Source organism: Vidua chalybeata, chromosome 4 (assembly GCF_026979565.1).
Source record: "Vidua chalybeata isolate OUT-0048 chromosome 4, bVidCha1 merged haplotype, whole genome shotgun sequence".
NCBI classification, from domain to species: Eukaryota; Metazoa; Chordata; class Aves; order Passeriformes; family Viduidae; genus Vidua; species Vidua chalybeata.
The window spans coordinates 60966788-60980703 of record NC_071533.1 but is presented as its reverse complement, the minus strand read 5'-3'; the positions used below and the strand labels follow the sequence as shown (position 1 = coordinate 60980703).

At 42.3% G+C, this 13916-nt stretch overlaps 1 protein-coding gene across 5 annotated transcripts in view; it reads left to right on the top strand.

Annotated features, from left to right (window-relative positions):
* The window catches only part of PPP2R2C (protein phosphatase 2 regulatory subunit Bgamma), a 193539-nt gene extending 183857 nt beyond the window's left edge, over positions 1-9682 (top strand). For all 5 annotated transcript variants that reach the window (XM_053940769.1, XM_053940774.1, XM_053940770.1 and 2 more), the window contains one exon: positions 6834-9682. In XM_053940769.1, coding sequence (XP_053796744.1) covers positions 6834-7125 — 292 coding nt within the window. In that variant the 3' untranslated portion in view covers positions 7126-9682. The remainder of the gene's footprint in view (positions 1-6833) is intronic.
* Positions 9683-13916: the final 4234 nt, after the last annotated feature.

Sequence of the window (13916 nt, the reverse complement as noted above, 5' to 3'; positions counted from 1 at the left end):
CTAGGCTATGATAGAACCTGATGGTGAGGCTGTTCACAAAAATAATCAACATACGTGAGCTCTGATTAGAACGTGATTGATGCTCAGTTACTCCAATGAACAGGAACTAATACAATCAGACAGAGCCGATCTCATTTGCTGAAGGGCACATTAATCACTGTGTACTTTGGCAACAGTGGTCAGGGGAGGGAGCCAAGCAGGGGTCTTACACTAATTCATCCAGATGAGCGTGTATTATCTGTAGTTGAGTATATTACACAAAAATCATGCTATCTTTATTGTATATACATCATTACATGACTGTGTAGAATAGGTGAGCTCTACTTATACAGCAATTTAATTTAGCTCTTCCATTCACATCCAAAGTCAAGTCTTTTAATAATGACCTGGAGGACACTGTTTCTTCCCACTGTCAACAGCTTTCAGTTTTACCTTAAAAATTATGCACTTTTGTAGCTTTTTGTAAAGAAGGTACAGAAGCTTTTTGTAAAGAGGTAAAGAAACCAGAAAAAAACACTAAATAAAACCTAATTCTACATGATAGCAAGTGAATACCTTAGTTAACTATATTTTTTTCAAGATTTCAAATAAATGGGTGTGTAGGACAGGCAGGGGCCAGGGAGACTTCTAACTACCATCATTATAAGTGATATGCTGCAAGCAGATGAGTGAAGGCACATACAACTGTTCAGTCAGTCCTTTGCTACTGAGCTGTCATTCATCCCCCTGAATATCCATCAGCCTTCACTCTAATCAGGCGGAATTGGCAGATCCCATTGGGTGAGAGTTAAGAGTCTATTCCTGTCTGGCAGCACATTCCATGCTGGAGAGCTAGAAGACACCATTTCGTTCTCAAAGCTTGGCATGTCAAATATTAGCTTGGAAGTACTTGGGGATCCCTTGTTCTTATTCCCAGTCTTACGCCAGCCAGCTGTATGAGGGTGCCACCCTGAATCAACCCTGAATCCAAGTCAAGTGTCTCAAGTTTTTCTAGCAGCCTCCTCCCCTGGTTTAAATAAATTCCTTCTTTGTGATGGGGAGTCAGTGACTTTACACAGAACAGCATACTGGAAAATTTCCCAGTATTTCAGGAGTTCATTGCTTGCAACAATGCTTCCTCCTTTCCCTTTGCTATAATAAATCTCTCTTTTTATTCCTATGAAAAATGTTTTTGAGAGTTTTTCTGGAATCAATCCTTTCTTTCATTGGGTCAGCTTGTCATGGAACCAGATCTGGTGGACCTTACATGTTAATCCTAGGAGGCTGCAAATGTTCTCTTCTGCACTGGTACACATGGCAGTGAAATACTGAAAATTTAGGGGCTCAAAATACAAATGGGAAACAGTTTCAGGTCAAAGAAAAGGTCCCTTTTCTGGGTGCCTGAGGGACGTGTTTGCTGAGATTTGCAAGTATGGGGGCAGGCTCTGGGGGAAGCTGCTCTCTGAGTCTCCTCACTTCACGCCTGCAAAGCCCAAGCCCTGCCTCTTGCTCCAAGGAATGATGTTCTGCTGCCACATCTCCACTGAGGTGCAGGGCAGCTGTGCTGGTTTAGTTTTTCTATCACCCTTAAGCAGGGTGTGTGTGGGTCCTTGAAGCCCTGCCAAGCCCTGCTCTTAGTCCTGGCACACCATCCCGTGGCTTCCATGGTCTCGTGAGCAACAGTGAAAGAGGGGAACTATGAAACAAGCTGAATTTCTCCAGACAGTAGAAATCTGCAGGTGAATAAAAACTTCTCTGCATCTGGGAAGACTAATTTGGGCCAGAGTTAGGCCAAAAATTATCAAAGAGTTGAAAAAACCCACCAAAAAAAAAACAAAAAACCAACAAAAAAATTGCAAACAAAAAGCCCTAAACAAGAAAAACAACACAAAGCAATGTGGAGCAAGTAATGGTTTGGTTTTTAAGCAAGCCTTAATTCCAGCTGATACCCCAAATTATCAGGGCAATCCCTGACATCCAGGAATGCAGCTAAATGGAGTGATTTTGATGAAGGCTGTTGTGTGCAAGAATGGCTGCAACATTTAAGAGGAAGTATGGGAATAACAAATCTGAGAAATACAGAGATATGCCAGTTCTTAGTGACTGACATGTTTGATGAAATCTCATTGCCTAAGAAGTATTATGGAATATCTCATTGCATGTTAGTAAAATGGTGAAAATCCTATTCAAATGCCTGTGAAGCTGGTGAAGTAGAGAATTTGTTGACCACTCAAGAGAAGAACTTTTTAGCAGGGAAAATCCCATGCTGAAGCATTTCATTTAACAAAGTCACTAATAAAACCAAAATATTGAGACTCAGGTGCTTAAAAGTATTAAAATAATTAAAGATGCCGAGGCCATCAGTAGTTGAGAGGCTGCTTCTGTAGACCCTAAAACTCTGGCCCTAAATTAAACATCAGTGGTACAATGCTGGTGTCATATTTAATAAAATCTTTATCCATAGGTAAACATCTACTCCTTTTGAGTATTACTGCTACAATGCAAACAGGAAGAACTTTTTTCTCTCAAATCCTTTATTCCAGACAATTTTACAGATTGAAAATTTACTTTTAGAAAAAACAACCCTACCTGAATTATTGCTGGCTACCAGATCAACGTGGCACAGAGAGAAGAAGCCTGAACTGAATGGGAGGTGTACAGTTAATGTTCTGCTAATTTGGGAACTACCTATCCTGCCCAAATGAGCTTTAGTTCTTGGGGATTTGCTGTTTCCCCAGCCTTCAACCCAAAGAAGGCAGGGATGCAAACCGAAACATGTGGAGAGCCAAGCAAATTGTCTTCAAGACTGGAGGGTAGGGGGTGAGCAGAAAGGCTGAACAGTGAGACCTACAGAAGTAAAACAAAGACTTGAAAGGGGTGGGAAAAGGAAGAGAGAAGCAGATAAGGCAGGTTTTTATTTTAAAGCTGTAGAGCAGGATACTTGGAAATTAAAGAAGAGGAGAGAATGAAGAGAGGGGGAAAGGGAAACCCATGTGGAAAATGTGGTAAAGGCAGAATCAGAATCAGAGGGGAAGAAAGAAAAAAAGAGAACAGAACAGTGACTAGGGAGGGAGTGAAAAGTCAATAAACGTAGGGATCACTCTTGTACTGGAGTTTTCCCTTTCGCCTTTTACCTTCTGTAAAGATTCATTTGTTATTCTTGGTAAAAAAAAAGGAGGGGTAAGACTGGGCCGCAGTGACCCCACATGAGGACTGACGTTTGGCAGTGAGATGCATCACTGATAAGGAGGTATGCCCCGTGTCAGTGCAGGCAGGAGGAATCAGTCACGTTTTGTGTTCTCACTCCAAACACACCTACCTGAAGAATTGCCAGGACCTTGCTTGGAGCAGATTGAACAGAGGGAGCAGAGAATACTCCTGGTGCTCTGCAGAGCAGCCCCGTGCTGAGAGGAAAATGTTCCCTGTCTGGGGCAGCACAGGAGGGTTAACATGGGCCTGTGCAAATGCATTCATGGCCCTGCAGGTATGAGATGTTGTCTCTCCTTCCAGAGCACTGGCTGGGCTGCAGAGAGTGAAATGTAGGTAGTGGTAGTCATACTGCAGCCATTGGGGTCTTTCCCTGCTTTTTTGTTTGTTTGGTTTGGGGAGTTTTTTTGGGAGGACATGAGACGTGGTGTTGTTTTATTTGGGGTTTTTTGTAGTCATGCTGCCTGTAGCTGTGGTGTTTTGAGCTGGTGCAGTCAGGCTGCAGCTTTGCTCCAGCCTGAGCTATCAGTACACTGCTCCTCAGCGTGCACTGGAGCGTGTTCTGTGTCCGAAATACCTCTGCAAGGGGGAGATGATGGCACCTCTGACCTTGTGTAGCACAGCTTGTAAACCTGCCTTCTAAGGAAAATTAAAGGTGGTTAGACAGAGCTTTTCTGGGCTGCTACCTATGAAGTAGTGTGGGCTGTTTTAAATGAGGGGCTTTGGCTTCTTGAACCAGCCTCTCCTGCAAGGGTTTTGTGCAGGCCCTTGTCATAACACTGCTGTGCAGAGCAGTGTCTGGGAATACAGAACAGACTCTTCCTACATTGAGCTACAATTTATATTCCACTATTAAAAAAAAAAATCTCCTTATCACATAGACTCCATTACTGTACATTGTATTTTCCTGAAGAGGAAAAAAATTGCTGGCTTACATCTAGTTTTCACTCTCTTTTATTACTTTAAGCAGCAGGTAAGGTTATAATCCATCTGTGTTTGTGACCTTGAACAAGAATGGACACTTTCTCATTTACATAATGCTGTTTTTTACTGAGCCATTAAACTGCAGAATAAATAGGGCCAACATGAAAAGTAGTCATCTACATATGTTAAAAAATAACTGCAGTAAATCCAAATGAAGAAAGCAGACTTTTAAAAATATGCAAGAGTTCAAGAAATTAAAAAGCAAATGGACTGTAAAGGCAGTTTTACTGCAAGCAAAACCTTCTAAAATAAGACCCTTAACAAACAGCTCTCTCTGCATTTGGTGCACTGGTACTCTGCCAGCATGAAAGCTTCTTCTCAGACAGTTGCCACTGCCATCAGGAGGGATACTCCTCTTTCCCCTGGGAGCCACAGCTCTGCAGCCTGTGGCACGGGGGTGCCCCCCCAGCATTATAAACCTGTTTCAAAATTTTGCCTGGGGGAAAATATACAGATGGACTGTGTATGTTAGTGCTGAGATATGAAATAACCTCGACTTTTTCATGTTGCGAATAACCGTTACAGCAGGAGCTGTAATGACAAGACATCGTGATTTGGAAGGAATGAAACATTTGATTTACTGCTGTTGATTCAATTTCTGAAATGGGCACTAATCTTGATCAATAGGCTTTCTGCAGCTTCTGGGATACATTTTATCAAGCTGTCACACTGACTCCTGTTTTTTAGCTTGTGAGGTTGTTAACTTGTGCCTTGCTGGGCAGGATTGTGCCAGGCCTTTTGCAGGTGAGAAGGAAAGGGAAACCTCTCTGCAGGCAACCAAGGCAGGTCCTGCAGCTGGAGAGCAGCAAGGAGCTGCCTGCCAGGGCTGGACAGGGCTGCGTGTTGACAAGTGCCCCTGTGCATCCCCCCAGCAGCGAGCTCCCTGCAGCCTCCATGGGATGAAGGCTGTAGGTGAGCTCTTGCCGAGGGCAATGTGTGCTGGGTTTCTGTGCTGCACTGTCAGGTTTTGTAGCAGTTCCCTTGGCACTCCAGGAGCTGCACAGAGCTCTGTGGGATCAGCTGCCATCAGGCTGCAGTATGCCATCAGCAGACATGGAAGCAGGGCGGAGCTGGGTGATCCCAGTGCACAAACACAGCACACCCACTCCAGTTACCCTGCAGCAGCACTGGAGCCTGCACTGTTCCCATCCCCAGCTGTAGACACAGCAATGAGGGGCACAGCTCACATTTGTGCTTTCCCAGTATATCATTCATTTGTATTACAGTTGCTCCTAATGGCCCCAAATGAGATCAAGGCAGCTCTGGCTGGAGGCTGTGCACACACTGTAAGGCACTCCTGAATCCAGGAGCATCTAATCTGATCAGCTAGTGAGTGTCTGTATGGTGGAGAGTATGGCTCGTGCCTGTGAGCTCTCCCATATTCTCCCATATGCTCCATGTTTCCCTGGCCAGTCTGCTGCTCAACACAGATCCCCCCCCTCAACAGCAAAGTGTGAAAGCAGCTGTCATTTGAGATGGAGGTTTGTTTATTAATGTCACACACGTCAAATATGTTCTTTTAGACTCCATTAGAAAGGCAAATAGTTACTGATTGCCTGAGTCTTAAAACTGTACAGCTTTTTCTGTGGAGACTTGACCATTTGGGGTGCATACACTCTTACAGAATTCAGAACAAAACCACCCTGTTTGGGGCTGAGATACGAGAGTAGAGAAAAGCCCTGATTTCACATATGGAAAAAGTTCACAGGGGATGAGCTTTCAAACAAGGCTCTGAAACTCATGATTATGCTAATCCAATAACCTGAGGGCCATGGATGAAATCCTGAATTCATTAAAGTTAGTGACAAAATATCCTCCCCTAGGGACTAGGGGAATGAAGCAACTGGCAATCTATTATTTCAAACTGCAAACTGATTAATGAGGTAATTTTTATACAGATTGAGGTATGTTTTTATCCTTTTCTCCCAGACCCAGAAATATATCCTGACTTGATGTTTCGTTCAGACTTCATGTAAGAGATGCCAGAATTCTGACACCAGTATGTTTATTTCTAAGAAGCATTGTAGATACAAACGTTAATGATGTCTAGACTTGCAAGATCTGTGGCTTCAGCAAGAAAAAGAGTTTCATCTGGAAAGCATTTACATGTGCAAATTCAGTGTAATTTTTCAGAACCTTTCAAAACACCCTTCTTCAAAATACTCTTTAAAATATATAATTATGTACTAAACCTTACTGTTGTATCAAAAGATTTGAAATATGTGGGCATTTTTAAGACTATTTCTGTAATCGTGGTAAAACTCAGCTGTCATTAAAGTTCCAGAGAAAGGGGAAAAGCCTGAAATGTATGATCCTTAAGCACTCATAAAAAGCTGGAGGGTAATTAAAAATAACTTACTGAAACATGTTGCTTTTATTATCTTCTGATGGGATTCTCATGATGTCAGGGAGCAGACATTGTTTGAGGTAACTGTAATTTTCATTGAATAATATGGGAGGGGAAGGCATTGGTAGAAGAAAACTCTTCGTTCTGGCAAGTACTGGGAAAACCCCTTTTTTTTCCTTACTCTTTCCCATCTGAAACAAGAAGACAGCTCACCCTAAGGTCAAACTCGGCTGTCCTGATCCAGTCATGCTGGTGGGCTTTGCACACGCTGCCGTTTAACTGCCTTTGTTGTCGCTCTCTCTCTGTCTCTCTGCAGTGTGATAATGACAGGTGCGTATAACAACTTTTTTCGAATGTTTGACCGCAACACCAAGCGGGATGTTACCTTGGAGGCTTCCCGGGAGAGCAGCAAACCACGAGCCATCCTTAAGCCCCGGAGAGTCTGCGTTGGAGGCAAGCGGAGGAAAGATGACATCAGTGTTGACAGTTTGGACTTTACTAAGAAGATCTTGCACACAGCATGGCACCCAACCGAGAACATCATTGCTATAGCAGCGACAAACAATCTGTACATATTTCAGGATAAAGTGAACTCAGAAATGCACTAGATTTATCAATATCCCTCTATATTTACAAACCAGCCTATTGAGAGTTGTAGAAGGATGTGATCTTCACAAAAATTGTGGCTTCTGTGGTGGGATTTGTAGGTTGCATCCTTTCATCCCTCAGCCTGTATCATTATTGGTGGCAAGCCAATTATTTTCCATCACTGCAACTGTATGAGTAAAAGGCACGAGTGCAAATCCAGTACCGTGGTCTGTATTGGTTCCTTTAAACAAACAGGGATATTTATGCAGTTTAGGAGTGTTCCTGAGGAGGGTTGAGGTTCCTCAGCCCCTGTCCATCCTTTCCAGGGTCTCAGTGGTTTGCAGGACTGTGGTGTTCTGGTGCCCTTCCTGCTTTTGCAGTGCACAGCGTTTACCACATTGTTAGAGCTTTTTGCCTCAATCTCTTCGTTGTTTTTTTTTTTCCAGTGCTGTTTTCCTGTCTTTCAGTTAGGCCCAGCCTGTTTGAAGGAATGAATAGCCACATCCCTGTAGAACACGTGGCACACTGGAGGGAGCTCATGAGAATTAGAGCTGGAAGCAGAATCCCTGCTGGTGAAAAGCTGCCCCATCTCACCTATCCCATTCCCTTTTTTACAATACCCTCTTATTTATTTGTTCATTTGTTTATTTGTTTGTTTATTTATTTATCACATTACTTTGTGCTTCACCTTCCCAAGTGACTAAGTGACACACTGGTATAGTTATTCAGCCAGCTTATTTTAAGAAGTTTATTCTCCATGGTTCTCTTTGCTCTATTTAAAACAATAAGTAGTATCTTCATTGTGTGAAGACTATTACAAAACTTGGCATTGCAACTCTGGAGGGACTGGCTGGTCAGACACAGCCTGGCTACCTGGCTATTCACACACAAACCCGTGCTACCACTGGGGGTTGGAGCTCTAGAAACCTTGGCTAGAAGTGCTCTCCTTGATAGCAGCAACCAACTTGAGTGGGAACAAAGTTACATCCCTGCTAGAGGCTTGATAAAGTCCCTTGTTTGCAGAATGGTTATGTTAATCCTGGCCTTTGGAGAATCCAGGCAATGCCTGGTATCTGTAGCTGTGAAAAGAATGGTACTGCGAGAGGCAGCACCACTCAGTGAATTTTAACACTTTTAAATGAGGCCACTTCTGGGAAGTCCTGAAGAGAAACACAGAAATTTGAAAAATCCAAACCTAACAAAACCTTCCTCCACAGAAATGCTGTTAGATCTATCTCTGTTCTGTAATGATGAGTGACATAAATGGAAAAGGAAAGTACACACAAAGTAAGGCATGCAGGAATGGTACAGGAACGGTGCAGTGGGCAGGAAGTCCTCTTAATCCAGGAAAAGAAAGTTCTGCTGCACCCTTAATAGCTCTGGCAGAAAATTCAATATCCCAAAGGATTCCTACTCTAACCATTAATAAAAGAGCACAACTCACATGACCTGTTAATCAGCCCATATTAAAACTCCTCAGAAAAAAAAGTGTTTAAGCCATTATGCACTGATTTCTTGGTAAGTGGAGAATGTACTGATGAAGGGATCTGCATGCTTTTGTATTTTGGTTTGGGGGAAGGGTGGGTGAAAATCTGCTTACAAGAAACAAAAAAAACAAAGTCTAGAGCTTTTATATGACATCTCAACACCACACCTGAAATCTGTCTGTTTGAAATTTTCTAGATCAATGCTATATATTTTGTGTGTAGAAGCACAAACACATGTGCACCAGTTTCCAGCCACATTAAACACATATGGTATGAAATGTGTAGGGTAATTTTAAAGGGAACAAAGAATGTTTGTTTTATAAAATACTGTGTGCTGTAGCAGGCATGGACAGTATATGTACATATTTATTCTAACGAAATTTAACAAAATTGCCTTTTCCTTTTCCCTTGTAAAAAGGTTTAAGAGTGTGGTAAATTGTATAGAGAACTTGTTAATGCCAAACTACTGCTTCAAGGGTGTCATACGATTTCTTTGATTTTTGTACCCCTCCATTAATCTTTGCAGCTCAAAAAGAAAAAAAAAATGCTATCAGCTCATATTGGCATTTACAGCTAGAGATACTGTAAAACATATATTTAGCTTTTAACATTCTCAAGTAAGATTCTATAGATAACTTATTATAAAGCAGAACTTAATGCAACCATTTTTTTTTTAATTTGAAGTACCTTACTTTGTTACAGCTTTGGGTACCAAAAAGACCATGTTAAAATTAAATAAACAAATATATCTTTGGAGCTTTATAAAACTAATTAAATACCCAACCAAAATACCATTAAGTAATTCTAGAGGAAACAAATAGAAACCTTTCAAAGACCAGTATTCCGTTCTTGTCTTTGACATCACTGTTACAGATCGGTTTCCTGGTTTCTTGAATGTATGGAAAGTTAACATCGTCATTGTGAACGTTTCCAATTTTCTTTCTCTTTTTAGGTTGAGCTTTCAGTGGTGTAGAGTAAGTGATAGTAAAGTTGGTAAATCTGATTGTTTTGAAAGCTGTTGTTCATGGCTGCATTTTTTGTGTTGCACAACTTAGCTAACTGTTGTTGAATAAAAATATAAATATGTTAATACCAGCTTTTTCAATAAAACTACAACCAAAAAAGGCATAAATAGATGACTTCAAGGCACAGCTTATTTTTAAGCTAGGCAAGAAAGAGTTGTTTTAGCTCCTTTTACAGAGGAGGAAGAGTCACGGGGATCAGGACACGGAGGGCAAGCTATTGTGGGAACTTCAAGTGTTGTGGCAGGTGGAGGGGGGAATACATGCCCTGAGTGGGATTAGGGTGTTGTATGATGAAGAGTGTGGGCAGCTGTAGCAGAGCTGGAAACATGCTTTAGGTTCAGTCCCAGGACCAGCTTTTTCTTTTGCTCCTAGCCCAACCTGGACTTAAGAAATCTTGAGTCTCCGTTGCCTGCAGATGGAATCAGAGGTGTGCAGTGTGAATTGACACATGAAGTCACAGGTGAAAAAAATGGCATTGGTGTTGTCACCAAGACTGCGGGAGAAACGAAAGCCCTCCAACAACATTTTTAGTGTTAGAGAATCAAGGCATTACTTTATTCCTGGCCAGGATGTTGTTCTGGCCAGGACATGGGACACAAATAATTTCATTCACACATAGCCCAGGTGTGCAGAGAAAATCATTCCATGACACATGAATTTTACCAGATTTTTCACAGACTTTATACAGTCAAGACCCATAGAGATTCATTGGTTTGATGTTCATTGGCTCCAAGTTATGTAGATCTTGGTATTTGGTTTCCAGCTGGATCTGGATTTTTTCACCTCTGATGTTAATTAGGTCTTCACTCCATGATTTCCTTATCAGTCTTTTCTGGTCCAGGTGTCTCCAGCCATGCCAGGGGGCAGCATCTGAGGTAGATGTCTGTTGATGTTCTGCTGATGGTCATTATCTTTTTGGGTACCTTTTGGGCTACTCACAGTCTGTTGAGATGTTAACCTCATCAGGCCTTCACCTGGTGGAACAATGCTCTGGAAAGGAACTAATTCCCTTCCCCTGGGGCAAAGGTGAACACAGGTTGGACTCAAGGATATCAAAGGTCTTTTCCAACCTAGTTCGTTCTGTGATTCTGTGAAAACTGGCTAAAGTTATTAAAAAAAAAAAAAAAAATTAAACTTGGTATATTTTCCAACAGCGTCATCACTGGCCAGGTTTGAGACCTTCCAACCATGGAAGCGCATCAGGGGCATCAGGGATGTGGCCAGGCCAGCCTCCCAAGTGAGACAGATCCTGGCCCAGGTAACAAACCAGAGTGCTGCCAGCAGAGCAACATCCTGCTTTCTCCTGCCACTAGATCTCTCCCACAGGGGAAATAAAATATAATAATAAAAAACAAAAAAATGCTGGCTTGGCACACACACTTAAGGTAGGAAACCATTCTCTTTCCAGACTGAGCTGATGCCTGACTCTCCGTGGTGATCCTGACTCTTGCTCCAGATGTGGGGCAACTCTTTAGAATTGTGCCAAGGCTTGTGCCCAGGGTGAGAAACCTTCCACCATCCCTACACACGAGTTAGACATTGAGAGGCTGAGGCCTTTTCCTGGATGCAGACCAGAATAAATTTGCCTCAGCTGTTACATGAGGCAGAGCCTGGCTTTGCACAGCTCTCCCAGAGCTTACATGCTAATTTTTTTCACCCCTTTTTGGGAAGACACAGTCAATCCCACTCATTTAGATGGACAAATATGACTAGGCACTGAAGAGAGAAATCTCAGCTGAAAATCAACACATCAAGCATACACTATTTACCTTTCCAGTTTCCCTTTTCATCCCCAAATACCCAGTAGAAGCAGGAGCCAGATGGCTCACTAACATGCTTTTGAAATTTTCACACGCATACTTAGCAGCTACATACAGCAATTTATGGGAGATTGGGGCTTGAGGGAGATATTGACTTGAGCCACCTGCTTCTGCTGTTTGCAGCCATGAAGTTGTCCTGCTTTAAGCCTGTTGGAGCCTTTCGTTGCCCCTGATGAGAGGGCAAGTGGAAGGATTGTTTGCCTTTATACCCAATTTTCAGTAACATTATTATCAATTTGCTCCCCCTCCCAATAGGAATTATTTTCCATTTGCAGTCTTGTCAGCAAATTGTATTGAGTCTAAAATTAGAGCATAAAGTAACTTGCCTTGCTCTTGTGGCAGAACCAGGATTACTGGAATGGGCCTAATTTTATAGGGATGGGGTATGTTTCTTAGGCTTTGTGAAACCATTAAATGGTTTCTGGAAATTCTGTACAGGCCAGCTCTGAAAAGGTTTGCTCTCAGAGTGCACCATGAAAAAGCATTTCTTAGCAGTGAAATTTTATTTTCCTTCTCTCTTGAGTTGGATGAGGATCAAACTTCTACTCATGTCAAAGTGAACACAACTCTTCAGGTAGTTGTAGATCCTGGCCCATGATACAAAGCAGTTTATGTGGAGCACTTGACTGAGTGAACTCCTCAGTTCTCTTAACTCTGAAAGCTGCCATGAGTATGGATCAGCCAGGCAGGGTACAGCTAATTACTTGTCTTTCCATTTGCCAGTTGAGGTAGTCAATGAGTAGGACAAGGTCCTTAAACCAATAATTCCGTTATTTCAAGTATCATAACAATGCTATACATTGTTTTTATAACACGGCTGCTCAAATAAATAAACCCTACAGCAGTGACTCAATCACGGTATGCAGGACAGTTTCCTGGCCAGCATCCTTGTTTTAAAACTAGTAGTAATCATACTACTAACATGCATGTCCCATGCAATAGCCTGATCCAAGCAGATCAGCCTTAAATACAGGACCAAACTCTTCAGCTGGCAATAGGTATGTGAATATGGCACTATGTCTTTCAAGGAGAAGGATACTTAGCTCAGAGAACTCCAGAAACTCCATCACCACCTTCTTTGGCTTCATCATCATTTGTCAAACAGGAGAAACAATTTGGGGGGGGGGGGGAATCACTGTACATTATATATTTAAAAAAAAAAAAAAAAAAAAAAACACCTGAAATTGGGATTTGGGTATCAGATTGTGAGAAAACAGGGTGATATTCCTCCATTCTATATCTGTATTATAAATGCTGCCCTAGCAACACACCAGAGGGATACCCCACTGTCGATAACTTCTGCTAACACCCCAGCTCTGCCAGGTTCTTAGTTTCATTTCCCTTTGGTGAGGCTTGAACACCATGGTGCTCTGGACCACATTCCTCCTCACTTTAGTGGGAAAGTGCAGAAAGAAGCAGAGGTTTCCCAAAGATAGGAAAGAGCCTATCATTGTGATCTGTTTGCAATACAGAAGGTGAGGCTCGCAGAAAATTTATGCACATCTTGGACTGCCTTGTGGAAGAGGTGGGGAGGAAAACATTGCTGGTTCAATTATCATCCTCTGACATCTCTGCTAACACTTTTCCAAGATGAGCAGCTGCACTCTCTGTTTCTCACAGCTATTGATCTGCAAACCCAGAGAGACATTGCTGCATCAATGGAGCTCTGTCAACATGTTAAAAATATTCTCTGCAACCCTCGCAGGTAAAGACTTACTTTAGCATGATATGAAAGATAAGCTGCACTATTTTATACCACCTTCCTCCACATATTTTCTAAGGCTTCCTTTTAAAATAATTTGGCTATTTTGAGCTGCTATTATAATATTGCTAATGAATTTTGAGGAGTCTAGTGCTACTTTTAAATCTGTATCTCGTAATCACTTTCTAGAACTACAAGAAATCTCTTGCTGCACAATTTATCCCCAAGGTCTTGTCAAACCTGTCCCAAAACCAGAATCTCCTGAGATCCACTCTTCATTATCAAGGAGCAGAGAATATGATTCTTGCTTGTGAAGGACAATTGAAGCCTGAGGCTATCTAAAGAAGGGGAAAGAAAGATTTCCCTTGCTTCCTCTGCAGAGTCAGTCCCCAGTCTTATCCTACACACTCTCTTAGCCTGTTGTGCTGCTGGTTCTCTCTGTGCCTTTCCTTCTACCACATCCTATGACTCCCCACATTCCCCCTTCTGCCTCCTCCTTCAGCCACATATAGTGGCCAGAAGTCAGTAAAACCCACCAGTTATTCCCACCACTGGACCAAGCCCAGCCCCCTGCAGGAGCAGTTTCTCATGGCACAAGGGAAGTGCCCTGTCAGCTCCCCCTCTCCTGGGCTGTCAGAGGGGAAAGCCCCATTTGCCAGTGCACTATATTTCAAGTGGAAGATCTACAGAATTGAAGAGGTTGTATCTTAGCAACCACAAATGCTTTAAGAAAGCAGTTTAACTGTTTAAACCTTCAATTATAAAATTCACCACAAA